At 43.7% G+C, this 13424-nt stretch overlaps 1 protein-coding gene across 5 annotated transcripts in view; it reads right to left on the minus strand.

The window, feature by feature from the left end:
• Positions 1-13424, minus strand: part of SH3KBP1 (SH3 domain containing kinase binding protein 1) — a 329089-nt gene that overhangs the window by 152205 nt on the left and 163460 nt on the right. For all 5 annotated transcript variants that reach the window (XM_034649071.1, XM_034649072.1, XM_011236658.3 and 2 more), the window contains one exon: positions 11769-11872. In XM_034649071.1, coding sequence (XP_034504962.1) covers positions 11769-11872 — 104 coding nt within the window. The remainder of the gene's footprint in view (positions 1-11768; positions 11873-13424) is intronic.

The following is a 13424-nucleotide window of genomic DNA, read 5'->3' on the forward strand; positions in this document are numbered from 1 at the left end:
CAATCTACCAAAGTAGAAAGGGCATGTGGTTGAAAGAGGGAAGAGGATGGGCGTGACTAAAAACTAGCGGTGGGAGGTAAATAGATGGGAAAATGCCATGACTCAGCACAAACTTGTTACACAAAGTTGAGCTCACCCAGATGGGGGATGCTATAGGAAGGCTCTGAGAAAAAAAGAAATCAAAATTAAGGTTGGCCTTGAAGAGGAGAAATGGTAGGTATATATAAGTAGGGCAGGGGGCGGGGTGTGAGACACTCCAGAAAGGGGGAAGCTGACAGAACCTGTGGAATGGAGACAATCAGAATGGTGTCTGGAGCATTTGTTAGGGAACTTATGGAATGCAGGCTTGCCGAGTGGCAATTATATCTGCGTGATCACAGAATCTTCGGGAAGGAATCCAGACATCCATGCACAACTGTCCCAGTGACTATTCAATACCACATCGTGGTATTTAACAGCACTTCACTTGAAACCATTCCATGTTTCTATGCCAACTCAACTGATATGTGTTATTCTTTCAAGGAGCTTTTTATAGGATTAGGACGGTTGGGAAAATTCGCCATGAGCCTGAATAGAAATAGTCACTGGATTTGTGGTGAGGGATCCTTTGTGCTTGTCTTGAATAAGGAACCATGAAATGACCTTCTTTCTCCCAGAATCACAGGGCAGGAGGGAAAAAGCAAGGGCACAGACTGCAAAGGAGCAGTCCTGAGCATAATCCCCAACAGCGCGGGGCAGCTGGGCCAATTCCATTCGACTCAGTTTGACAGTGAAACCATCCCTGTTCCCAGTAATAAGCGGCTCCAGCCTGAGATCCCTGAAGGAAGTACTCCTGATGTGTGGTATTGGTTAGTTGCCTGCTGGGAAAGCAGGGGTGTCTTTACCTCTCCACACCCCCAGATGCCTATATCGGTGTCACAGCACAGTCTGAGAGGAGTGGCCAACAGGGAAGCAGCAGAGGTCTGTCATTAGCCACACTGCGAGTGGAGGGGCAAGCAGTAAAACCACCGCTCATTGCCTGGGGGGTACACTTCTCATGACTGGCGCCATGGCGGTGGGGGTGGGTGTCTGGCCCCTGTACCAGTGAGAACCGCTCAGTACCATTTCTTCCTATAGCCAGCTCCTTTCGTTGGAAGATTCAGGCTAGAGATACGAGAGAAAAAAAAATGATCCTCACTCTCCCACTATCCCTCTTCGGCAATATCCTAGAGTTCAACTTCCTGTATTAAGATGAAGACAGTGAAGCCTAGAGTGATTACATTCATTCATTCGTTCATTCATTCATTCAAAGAATTAAGCATAGTACCTCACACTCTGAATGACTAAGAATGAAAAGCAGGGGGGGCACCTGGGTGGCACAGCGGTTAAGCGTCTGCCTTCGGCTCAGGGCGTGATCCCGGCGTTATGGGATCGAGCCCCACGTCAGGCTCCTCTGCTATGAGCCTGCTTCTTCCTCTCCCACTCCTCCTGCTTGTGTTCCCTCTCTCGCTGGCTATCTCTATCTCTGTAGAATAAATAAATAAAATCTTAAAAAAAAAAGAATGAAAAGCAGGGAAATCATTAGGGGAAACCCTCCATGGGGGTCTCTGAAGCCCTGGGCCCCCCACAAAAGGATCTGCCCTGCTGTGAGGAGCCAATGGGACCAAGAGACAGGACGACGTTAGCCACTGTTCTTAATTAAGTACCACCATGCCCAGGTCTATGTGTCCCTCCCTCTTCGACCAACATTTAATAAGCACCTATCCTGTGCTGCTCTAGGACCTTGGGGCAGATTCACTGGTGAACAAAACAAAGACAGTGTGCTTGAGAAGCTCCTGCAACAAAGAAAGGAACATACAGAGCCTGCGCACCCCCTGCTTAGACATCAAGCTTGCTTGTGTTTGTTTCTATATTTAAAAGACAGAAAGAAATGTGTCCCTTTGTGGATTATGGATGTTACCAAGGGCTTACCATTTCTGCCCCAAGGAGAGTAATAAAGGGGAATTGATGCCCACCTTCTCCCCCCCCACACACACTCATCCACAGCCTGCTGCCCGCAGTGCCTCTAGGCTGAGCACAGCTCCCCACCCTGTGCCCCTGGGCCCAACCCAGCCAGCTCTGGAGCCCAGGACTCTGTTCTGAGAGAGATCCCTACCTTCGGCCCAGAGCTGAGAACAGGGGAGTTGACACCTGGCAGTGTTCAAGAAAGAAAGACCCAGTAAAACCGCTTCAACAGTTTGTGTTGGGGGCCCTGCAATTCCCGTGTCTTCGCAGTCACCAGCAGCTAAGTGGGTTCAGGGCCCAAGGAGCTCATCTCTAGCTATTTAGCCCTGTTGGAAGTTGGGGAAGCAGCTGGGTGAATTTCAACACTTCCACCCAATTTTACACACATTATCTACATGTTTAAGGCACTACAGAGAGGATGCCTGTGGATACAAAGACGACCACGCTGCCCAAAGACGACCACGCTGCCCACAGCTATTCAGAATAGTTTCGACTTACCAGCGTTGAAGTTTTACCTGTTAAACTGACTGAGAAAGGGGACAACAGCTTTACCGAGTCTAAAGTTTACCTCAAGTTGTGAGTAGCAAGACAGAAAAACCCATTTAAGGGCTGCTATAGCTTGCTACATGTAATTAACCCTTTGTAGCCCAAACCTCAGTCAGAAGCACACTGGAGGGGGGGTTGTGAGGGAACCATGGGGGAGGGAGAGGCACACAGGCAAATGAGGTCAGCTTCATTGTTCCCAGAGCTGTAAACACCCTTCTTTCCAGAAAGGTAAATGGAAAAGTCAAGCTTTAAGGAAAGGACCACACCTTAACATTACTAAAAATTTCCTCAAAATGTATTCAGACTTTACAGGTTGTATGTTTCTAGGAATTTATCCATTTCCTCTAGGCTGCCCAATGTGATGGTGAGTAATTGCTCACAGTAGTCTCCTTCAATCCCTTGTCATTCTGTGTTATCATTTGTAACCTCTCCTCTTTCATTTCTGATTTATTTGAGTCCCCTTTTTTTCTCCGTGAGGCTAGCTAAAGATCTATTTTGTTTATCTTTTTGGAAGACCAACACTTAGTTTCACTGATCTTTTTATTACCTTTTTAGACTTGATTTCATTTACTTACATTCTGATCTTTGTTATTTCCTTCCTTCTACCAATCTTGCAGCTCATTTGTTCTTTTTCTAGTTCTTTGAAGCTATTACGCTAAGTGAAATAAGTCAGAGCAAGACAAATACTATATAATCTCACTTCTATGTGGAATCTAAAAAAAAAATCAAATGAAACTCATGGATGCAGAGAACAGACTGGTGGTGGTTGCCAGAGACAGGGGCTGGGGGGTGGGTGAAAGAGGTGAAGGGGGTCAAAAGGTACAAAATTCTAGTTATAACACAAATAAATCCCAGGGATGTAATGTATAGCAGGGTGACTATAGTTAATAGTAGTGTATCATATATTTGTAAGTCGGTAAGAAAGTAGATCTTAAAAACAATTTCTAACTATGTGTGGTGATGGACGGTAACTAAACTCACTATTATAATCACATCACAATATATTCTATACATGTATCAAATCATTATGCTGTATACCGAAAACTAATACAGTGTTTTATGTCAATTATATCTCAATAAAAAATTTATTCAGAAATAATTAAATGAGAATTTCCTCACTGGCCCTTTCTCCCATCTTTGAGAGGTAAGGGAAAGTATTTTCAAAATTTTTTAAATGCCAGAGAAATACTTGGTTTTTTAAAGTTTTTAAAATTGAAGTAAAATTCATATAATGCACATGTCTTAACAGTACAAGTCAATCAGTTTTCACATATGCACCTGTGTAACCCACACCTCTAGCTATATAAAGTTTCCATCACCCCAGAAAATTCCCTTGTACCCCTTCCTAGTCAATCCATCTTCACAAGCAACCACTCACCTGATTTCTATCACTATGATTGATTTCACCTTTTCTAGAACTTCATGTAAATGTTCTAACATGTAGTTTTACCTTTTAAATATTGCTGAAAAATGCAAATTATTTCTAGAAAACATCTTTTTATATTAGTGGAATTAGTGAAAAAATATTTTTAAGGGAACCACTCCCTAAAGGCATAAACACCTACATTATTTTCCATTTTAGTTACTTTAAATAACCATCCCTGCTGATTTGGGGACATGAAAGCTGGTTGCGCCAAATAGACAGGTGTTATCTAGGTCCTAAATGCCAGGGCCAATATTTTCCCCCAACTCCTGTGTAGCTCATTGTCTGATTACCTCTTTCTGGCAAAGCTGCAACATTCCATATACAAAGGAAAGTGATTTTTTTATTCCCACGTTCTTCTGAGAATAAGCCTATTCCACATGAAAGGGGCCCCTCAAAAGAGAAATCTGCAGAGCAATTCAAAGGGAAATTATTGACGAAATCATAGACAATTTCTGTTTAAGACTTCAGCAAAGTCTGCCCAATGAGACAGAGCCACATCCATGATTCGCCTCACAGTAGAAACGGTTTTTGGTAGGGCTTTTCTCGACATCCTTCAGCAACGTTTGACAGTCCTGTCCTTCCAAATTGCTACAGTCTAGTCTACGGGTTCCCACAGTCCTAAATGACTTTATGCTAAGACCTTACTACCATTCCAACTTGAAAATATGAGCAAAGAGTAAATCCAGCCAACAAGATAACTTTTCTGATGAATCAAGATCCTGAAGCTTTGTCCCCCAACTCTTCACAGGTGGGAAAATTATCTATGGCATTGTGTTAATCTTAGAACACCCATACGTAAGAAACCTTCAAATGGGGGTATTCCTTTAAAAGTTCAGTGTAGGAGGGGCGCCTGGGTGTCCAGTCGGTATCCTGCTTCTCCCTCTCCCTCTGCCTGCCGCTCCCCTGCTTGTGCTCGCACCCTCTCTCTCTCTCCCTGACAAATAAATAAAATTGTAAAATCTTAAAAAAAAATTTCAGTATAAGTCCCCCTGCTTGTGTGCGCTCTCTCTCTCTCCCTGACAAATAAAATTTTAAAATCTTTTTAAAAAAAAGTTCAGTGTAGGTCCCCCTGCTTGTGCACGCTCTCTCTCTCCCTGAGAAATAAATAAAATTTTAAAACCTTAAAAAAAAAGTTCAGTGTAGGAGGCACTATCACTTATCTCATCTGCGTTTCATTGCTGGGGCCGGCTTCTGCTTCCAATATGCCACACCCACTGCAGAAGCTTCGCAGGTCATCCCTGACTCCAGAGCAGGGCTGTACCAACACCCTGTCCTCCCCTCTCCAGACTAGCCCGGCACTTTTCACAATATTCCCTGTGCTTGCTGAATGAATCCAAACACTTCTCACCTTCCACGTGCCTGCAGTTGAAATTCTTCCTGTTCTAGGAAGCATCTTCGTCACCTTCACTGAGTGCCTTTGTTTTTAAATTCCTTCCTCATTTGTCAATGCCATCGTTTGCCACTCTCGTACCATCTTGGGTTCTTAGTTAGCTTCTTAGCTGTGCATATTACCCTCCCTGACTATACTGAGCATGTTTTAAGACAGAGATCCCGTTCAATAAATTTCTGAATATCCATGAAGAAGTTTCTGTCACAGAGTAAGCACTCAAATATTTGATAAATCCCACAGCTATGCAAATCTCTTATAAATACATTTCAACTTGCAAATATGTTGCGTTTATACAGTTGTAGTCTGCTTTGTGGGCTGATGATGCTAATCTAATCACCTTTCCTTCTAATCCTGGCTTCCCTCTCCTTAACCTGCTCTGTCACCTCTGCAAATTACATCATCAGACATGTCTACCCAAAATCACTGGAAGAAATGACTGTAAAGCAGCCTAAGCTCTTTGGATTATCACATTCTAATAAACAAAGTTTTATATTAATGTTATCTCTTTTTCTGAAAAGATAACAAACCTTCTAAAGCAAGGGGTGCCTTGATGGGTGAGAATTTAGGTATGCTTGGATCACCTATTAATTAATCAGCTTTTAAATGAACTTGACTTCTCATGGGCAAGCACAAAACAAAAGGCAAGTCTTTGAAGTTCTCGCACCAAGAATAAAATGAGCATTACCTGCTATTTGGGGTCCCTGGACCCAGTTCCAATGTGTGTAGGGGGTGAGGGAGGTTTCCCCACACCAACAAGCAATTCTTCAGACATCAGCTGGGTGTCCTACCATGTAACTCAATTCTGACACTCTCTACCGAGGGACAGCTGCATATCCCACAAATTAAGAGCTCGGGCCTATGAGACTGCTCTGTTCCCTGCCTCTCCTCCCCCCCACTGTAGATGCCAGTTACAAGTCCAGGTTGTCACCTATTCTTCTGACCCACTGGCTATAAATCAGAGGTTCCCGTGATCCCCTCCTCGTGTTCAGTTAATTTCCTAGAGCAGCTCACAGAACTCAGAGAAACATTTTACTTACCAGATTAGTGATTTATTAGAAAAGGATGTAAGTTAGGAACAGTCCGATGGAAGAGATGCACAGGTCGAGGTGCGGGGAAAGGGCGTAGAGCTTCCATACCCTCTCCAGGCACCACTCTCCACGCACCTCCACATGTTCACCAGCCCAGAAGCTCTCTGAATCCTGTCCTTTGGGGTTTTTATGGAGGCTTCATTACATAGGCATGGTTGATTAACTCACTGGCTACTGGCAACTGATTCGACCTCCAGCCCCTCTCCCCTCGCCAAGGTCAGTGGATGGGACTGAAAGTTCCAACCCTGTAAGCGTACCGTTGGCTCCAGTTGGCTCCACTGGCAACGGGCCCCTTTGCTTAGGTGTTTCAATAGTTACCTCATTATCATAAGGAAAGACACCTTTATCACTCTTTAAAGAAGTTCCAAGAGTTTTAGGAGTTCTGTGCCAAAAATGGGACAGAGACCAGATATATATAGTTCTTACTATAATTCACAATATTGTAACTGCCCATCCATACCCACAAAGATTGTCTGATTGAGTTAAACTTCTGAAGAATTTCAATAGCTCATTTAACTCAAACTGAGAGAACCAAACCTGCTGTTGTGGGTATGAGAAGATGCCTAAGTTTCTTAAAAGTGCAAGTTACCATCTTTGCAAACTATAAGGCCAGGTCAGGCTTTAAATCTGAAATGAAAGCCATTGGTTTCCAGCGAGCCTTACTAGGGACCATTGAAAAATACCTCAAAAACAAACCACAAGGAACAAAGAGAAGCAAGAATCTCAGAATATTCCGTGGGCCACCATTGGGACTGGTGGAGACCAAGCTTATCTGACACAAGAAGAAAAGTGGCTCATTTTCCAGGCTCTACATAACACAGACAGGAAAACAAAGAGGCTTCAATGCACTTTTCAAAAAAAATGGGCCAGCAAGCCAGGTTTGAAACTCCAGAGGCCCTCAAATGCCACTATTCCTGACAAGCTTGTCTATATGCCATCTCTGATCTTATAATTACAATTTCACCTGCATTGATCAGTCCTCTCCACTCTGGACAAAAAAGACACAAGTGATTTTCTTAAAAAAAACCCAAAAAACCCCAAGAACTCAGTCTGCTATTTTTCCTTTCGAACTGGCATCCCAGTTCTTTTAGATTCACAGAGATGAATCTAATGATGACAGCAGAGTCCCTGTCTCTAGCCAGGAGGCAGAGGCATGCTCTGTGCTTTTCAGAGGAAGGTGACTTTGCCAGGTGCACTCAGCCCCGACAGCCGTGCATTCCCCATTCCTTCTCCAAGCCACCCTGCACAGGCCCATCCAGGCTGAGCGCTAGGGGCTGGCAGTCAACTCCTGCCAGATGGGGGTCAGGCTGCATCTACACAAACCTGCATCAGCCCACTGCTCTGTTAGCCCACCATGTGGTTACATGGCTCAAAAAATAGGTAAGTGTGAAGACAAAGTTAGTGGTGACAAGGGATAATGGTGAACGATGTGAACGTTTAAAAAGAAAAAAAACACAACCTGCTGCCAAATTTGGTGTGGATGAGACAACCAGAAGAGATGGGGCGGTGGGGGGGCAGTGGACTGCAGATCTTTCTTTAGAAGGAGCGGGTACTCCGGTTGCTTCCCTTGTGTTGTTGTCAATCCATTTTAAAGAAACTGATGGAAATCATGAAGGAGGCACTATGGATGCAGAGAGGATGGAACTCAAACCAGCAAACCCATATTTAAGGAAAACGCCTTGACCCTATGAGCTTACGGTGACAAATGGCAAATGAATGTACATTTTTATATTTTCAGGCAAAATTAAATAAGATATCAATTATCTTAATTAATTTGTCTTAAATAAGATACATATCTAATGTAATTAATATATATAAAATATCATGTTTTAAGATTCTCTACTTGATCCAGACCTCCAAAATCCTCCTAAGAGTTGTCTGGGTTTTTTTTGTTCTTTTGAGGTAAGGGGTGTGTGTGTATAGCTTTGCAATACTGTAGGATCAATCCATTAATCAATCAATAAGAATATAATATATTTAGACACACATACACGATATCATCTGTTATATTTTTATTGCCCAATAGATTGATTGGTTTCATAGTCTTGCAAAGCTAATACTATGGGCTTACCTCAATCTGTCCCTGTGATTGAAGAGTTTTTATTGATTTGGTATGTTTATTTTTAGTTTTCAGTGGAATGAGAAAATACCCACTGGCATTTATACATCCATTATAAAAAGGCATATTTTATATTATACAGTGACAATAGCCCAATATCTGCAATATTACAAGTAAATTGACATAATGGGAAAACTCATTTTTGATAATATAATTTTTAAAATACGGTTTGAAAGGCCAACCTCTATGTTTTGTTTTACATAAATATCCTAGGTTACATATTTTTCCTTTTTCCTTTGAGAAGCAAGCCCATCATGAAGCCTGGCACTGAACTGGCTGTGAGTGAACAGAACACTGGTCCTGCTGGTGACGGGGACATCCTACATCATCTCAGCGTGAAGAGTAACACCTGCGATCCCTCCTCTCCTTCAGCAATCCATGCCCCTGCTTTCCCTACAGCCAACGGGCAGGTGAGGGAGGGCACTATGTCTCAGAAATGTGTTAATAATTTTCCTTATCTTGATTCGTATTTCGTAAAACATTATTACAACATTAAAGGAAAAACTGTCTTCTGTGTCACAATCATTTTCAACTCTTGCTCCCTTACGGTCTTCAATCACACACGCAGAGATGTATTTTACATGGCTGTGTCCTAGTGTATGCAATTTTGTGTCCTGATCTGTTCATTTATTTTGCAAAAAAATCTTTTCATACTTCCATTTATTCGCTTACTTATCCAGCAAGCATTTATTAAAGTACATATTAGGTTTCAGGCACTCTTCCAGGTACCACGTATTTAAGATAGATCAAAACCAGATCCCTGCTGTTGAAAAGCTCTCAGGTTAGCAGAATTTAACAGAAAATTACATAGCAGAGTATTGTAATAAATACAGATGTAAAGACCTCTGGGTTTGCCATCTTCATGTCTTCACAATCTTCCAGCTGAATAATATAACTTAATTCACATAACTATTTTCTCTTGATTATTTTTCATTACCACAAGCAATTAACGTGTTTCACATATTTTTTTCTGTTAACCATTTTCTTTGGAAAAATTCCTGGGAGTGAGATTACTGGCTCAAAGCATGTTAATTCAGATTTTTACAGCTCTTGCCATAACCTGCTAAATAGCTTCATATTAGGATCATAAAGATATACGAAGTCACCACTTTTTCTCGGCATTACCAACAGCCTTACTGTAAAATGTTCTCTTAGGATTCTCAAAAGCAAGACCCATTATTGTTTTAATTTGCATTTATTTAATTAATAGCAGGGTGGAACATTTCCTCATGGTAAAGATTTTTCTTTCCCTTTGCGGGATTTGTGTTTATGGCCGATTTATCTAGCATTTATCATTGTCATATACCCTCCTAATATAATTTCATATGTGATATATACAGTAACTTTTCATGATCATTTATTGCAAATGTTTATTATTTGTTGTTCTCTGTTCTTTTTTTTTTTTTTTAGCTAAAGTCGCTTCAAATTATGCCAAAATTTTAACTCTTTTTTTTTTTAAATTAGTCACGCTGTTTATTATTTCCTTTGGAATTTCTTCCATGGATTCGCTCTTAAGAAATTTGTCCTTCTACTACTGGCATAAATGTTCTACTCTGTTGCCTCTTTATGTTTCACTCATTCAACTTTCCACAAATGTCTCCTAAGTGCCCTGCTTGGCAACAGGGATACAAATCGATGAATGAGGGATGCCTAGGTAGTTCAGTTGGTTAAGCGTCCAACTCTTGATTTCAGCTCATATCATGACCTCGGGGTCATGAGATCGAGCCCAGAGTCAGTCGGGCTCCATGCTTATTTTCTCTCTCCCTCTCCCTCTGCCCCTTCCCCTGATTGCTTGCACACACACTCTGTCTCTCAAAAAATGATGAATGACATAGTAATATAAATTCTCCAAAACTAGGAAATAGGCGATAGGGGTTGTTCTGTGTCCTCCCAATGCCACACTGGGAATCCCAGTAACTGATTCTCCAGAGACACCTATCTTTGTTTGACACCCTATTCGCTATTTATGATTCCGTTAGCGCAGAAGTTAACTGACAGAAAACCAAAAGTGATGAGAATGATTCTGTTCAGATGGCAATGAAGATAAATCTTGACTGCCAGACATACACATGCCTTATCCCCTAAAGAGACAACCTGGAAGGTTACAGCGTATCGCCCTGTAGGATACCATGTAGCTCTGCATCTGCTTTAGCAACCTTCATCGTGTATTTTCTCTTTCAGTCATTACAAATACTTGGCTCTTCCACAGTTCTCTTTGAGCCAGCCGTACCTTCTTGCAGATCCCCTCGTTAATGAGTTAAATAAAACTCTGACGCACCCTCAATTTATGTTTGTCCGAGCATCATGGAATCTGGTGGCTAGCATCAGCCCTGCTACTTGGACCCCCGCCACAGTTCACTTAATCCCGTCCTTGACTTCTAGCTTCCTTTTTTTGTAAATCATGGGTTTCTGTAAGGTCAGATGGTACTCATGAAACCAAAACTATCGGAGCCCTGTATTTCTATATACAGACACATGTGTTGAATCAGAATGAATGATCAGGTTCTAAGTCTGAAGCCCGGGATTGCCCAGCCTGAGAGTCCTGGGCCGGTGCATGGTGGGCCACTCCACTAGGAGAGCTGCCCCGAGAGGCCAGGACCGAAGCAGCAATAAGGGAATGCGGTGCAGTGGAGAGAACAATTGGTCTCCAGCCAGCTGTACCTGGCTCCAACTCTCAGCCCTGACTCTTCCAGGGTCTTTTTTTCTTCTTCTAGGGCCTCTTGAGCCTCTTTTCTCATCCACAAAATGAAGTGCCTGTGATGGGCCACCCAATGGGCAAATGTGTAAAGAATCTTGTCACACCTCACACCTGTCACATACTAGTCTTCTATAAATGTCACTTCTTTTCCTTCTCTTTGAATGCACAGTGTCCCCCATGATGAATATGGAACTCACTCTCTAGAGATGGCTCAGGGTCACTCTGGAGAGCCAGAGTCTACTGGCAACTCAAGCAGAAGAGAAAAGCTGTGGCAGTGGGCTGGAACCTCAGAAGCGCCTAGTACGCTGTGCGAGAAAGCCTGGAATTTCAAATGGCCCACACCTGCTCCTAATGGGCTTGGCTGCATTCCTTCCTGGGAACCCATTTCCTCTGAGGAGAGGCTCAGCCAGATAGCGTCTAAGGTGTCTTTAAGTTCTAACATCTGCCACAGCAAGGCCAACCAGGGGTGGGTCTTGACCGCCCACGAGGTCACTCACTCAGCCGCCCGGCACACTTACCTCTCCTACCACCTCTATGATGTCGCCGACTTTCAGTTCAAGCTCATCGTCATTCTGGGGCAGGTAGCTGAATGCCACCTGGCAGCGGCGCCTCCGTCGCTCACCTGAATGGGAAAAGCAAAATACTTAGATATAGCTCTTGTCTCAAACCTAGATTTTAAAGAGAGGCTTCCTAGGCATGCAGGCAAATTAAGCTGACTTGTCTCAAATATGCTCTCTGGGACATGGCTAGAGGCACGGCAGCCCTGGTCTCAGAGAGAGGCGGGAGAAAGCAGAGCAATGCTTCTTGGTCTTTAAAAAGCTGCTGGGTCAGAAAGGCATGGATATGAGAAACCGATCCGTTGGCGCAGAAGGCAAAAACCCCACCCCCGAAGCGCTGGAGCACAGTGTTGCCTTAAACGCTTTTCCACGGATGGGGCTTTGTATTTGCTGCTGTTGAGTTTTAATGAAAGCTGATGTGATGTAGTAGAATAAAAGGAATGGTCTGCTTCTAATGCTAGCAAGGCAGAGGAAATTTTTCCCAAATGCGCAAAGGAAAAGATAGAGTAGCCTGGCCTTTTTCTTACTAATCATCACCCTTTCAACATGCTGGAACTCAGGCCTGATAAGCAAAGGCTAGTTAGACTGCAGCCTGCCCTTGGGGCCATTTCAAATGCCCCATAGGGGTTCAACAAATCCACTTCGGTCCTCTTCCCTCTGTCCCAGGGGACCCATTAGCAGGATCCCTGGCTGCTCACACAGAGCCAACCCAGGCAAATCAAGATAAAAGCCAGGACCACACTTCACTTGCCCGGAAGACAAGGACTCAAGGTCACAGCATCTCGCTCACCCAGAGCGGCCTGACTGGGAGACCCTGGCTTAGAGCTGGTTCAAGTACAGATGCAACTGTCCACACCACAGACATGCACTGGGGCAGAAAGAACATGCATGTGGTACATGTGATGGGGGTGGGGTAGGGAGAAAGATAGGCAGCAGCGGAGGCCCAAGCCGGGGAGAGGTGGATAGCAGAGAAGAAGTGAGACCCGCATTGTTCCGAAGTTTGTTGCTCAAGGCTGACCACCTCACATTCTTCCCTCCTGCTACCACATGGCCTAGAAAACCAAAGGGATCAACGACTTCAAGGAAACACATTTAGAAATGCTGGCATTATTTTTGGATACAGCCTACAGTGATTCTTTTCCTTTTCTAATCTTTTCCCTGAGAAAGCAAATCCCTGCAAGAGTGATCACAGGCCACATTAAGGCCCCCACGCAGCATGGCATCATACAAAGGGGAAGGTCTTTGCTACATCTGATGGGCTCACTGATCAATATGTTTCAAAAGCCAGTGGCCTAGTTCTCTCTGCTCCATTTTCTCCTCCTGAACCTCACCACAGAACAACCAAGTTGAACAGAAGAAAGGGGGCAGAGGTTCAGAATCAATATCTTGTCTAATCACATCTCTGGCGACTATACAAATATACTCCACCCCTTCGTGCAAAACCACAAGCCGCCTGGGCCTGATGAGATGCGGAGTCTCGGGCCAACTGCCAGGTGCTGACTGCACTGTCCGCAGGTGGCACAGGGCGACCCACAGGGGGCCCGGCTCTCCCGGGCAGTGAGGGCGCATCCCAGCTGGCTTCTCCCCGGAGGGAGTGAGGAAGAGTGGTAGTCCGGG

The sequence above is a fragment of the Ailuropoda melanoleuca genome, chromosome X, assembly GCF_002007445.2.
Source record: "Ailuropoda melanoleuca isolate Jingjing chromosome X, ASM200744v2, whole genome shotgun sequence".
Lineage (NCBI taxonomy): Eukaryota > Metazoa > Chordata > Mammalia > Carnivora > Ursidae > Ailuropoda > Ailuropoda melanoleuca.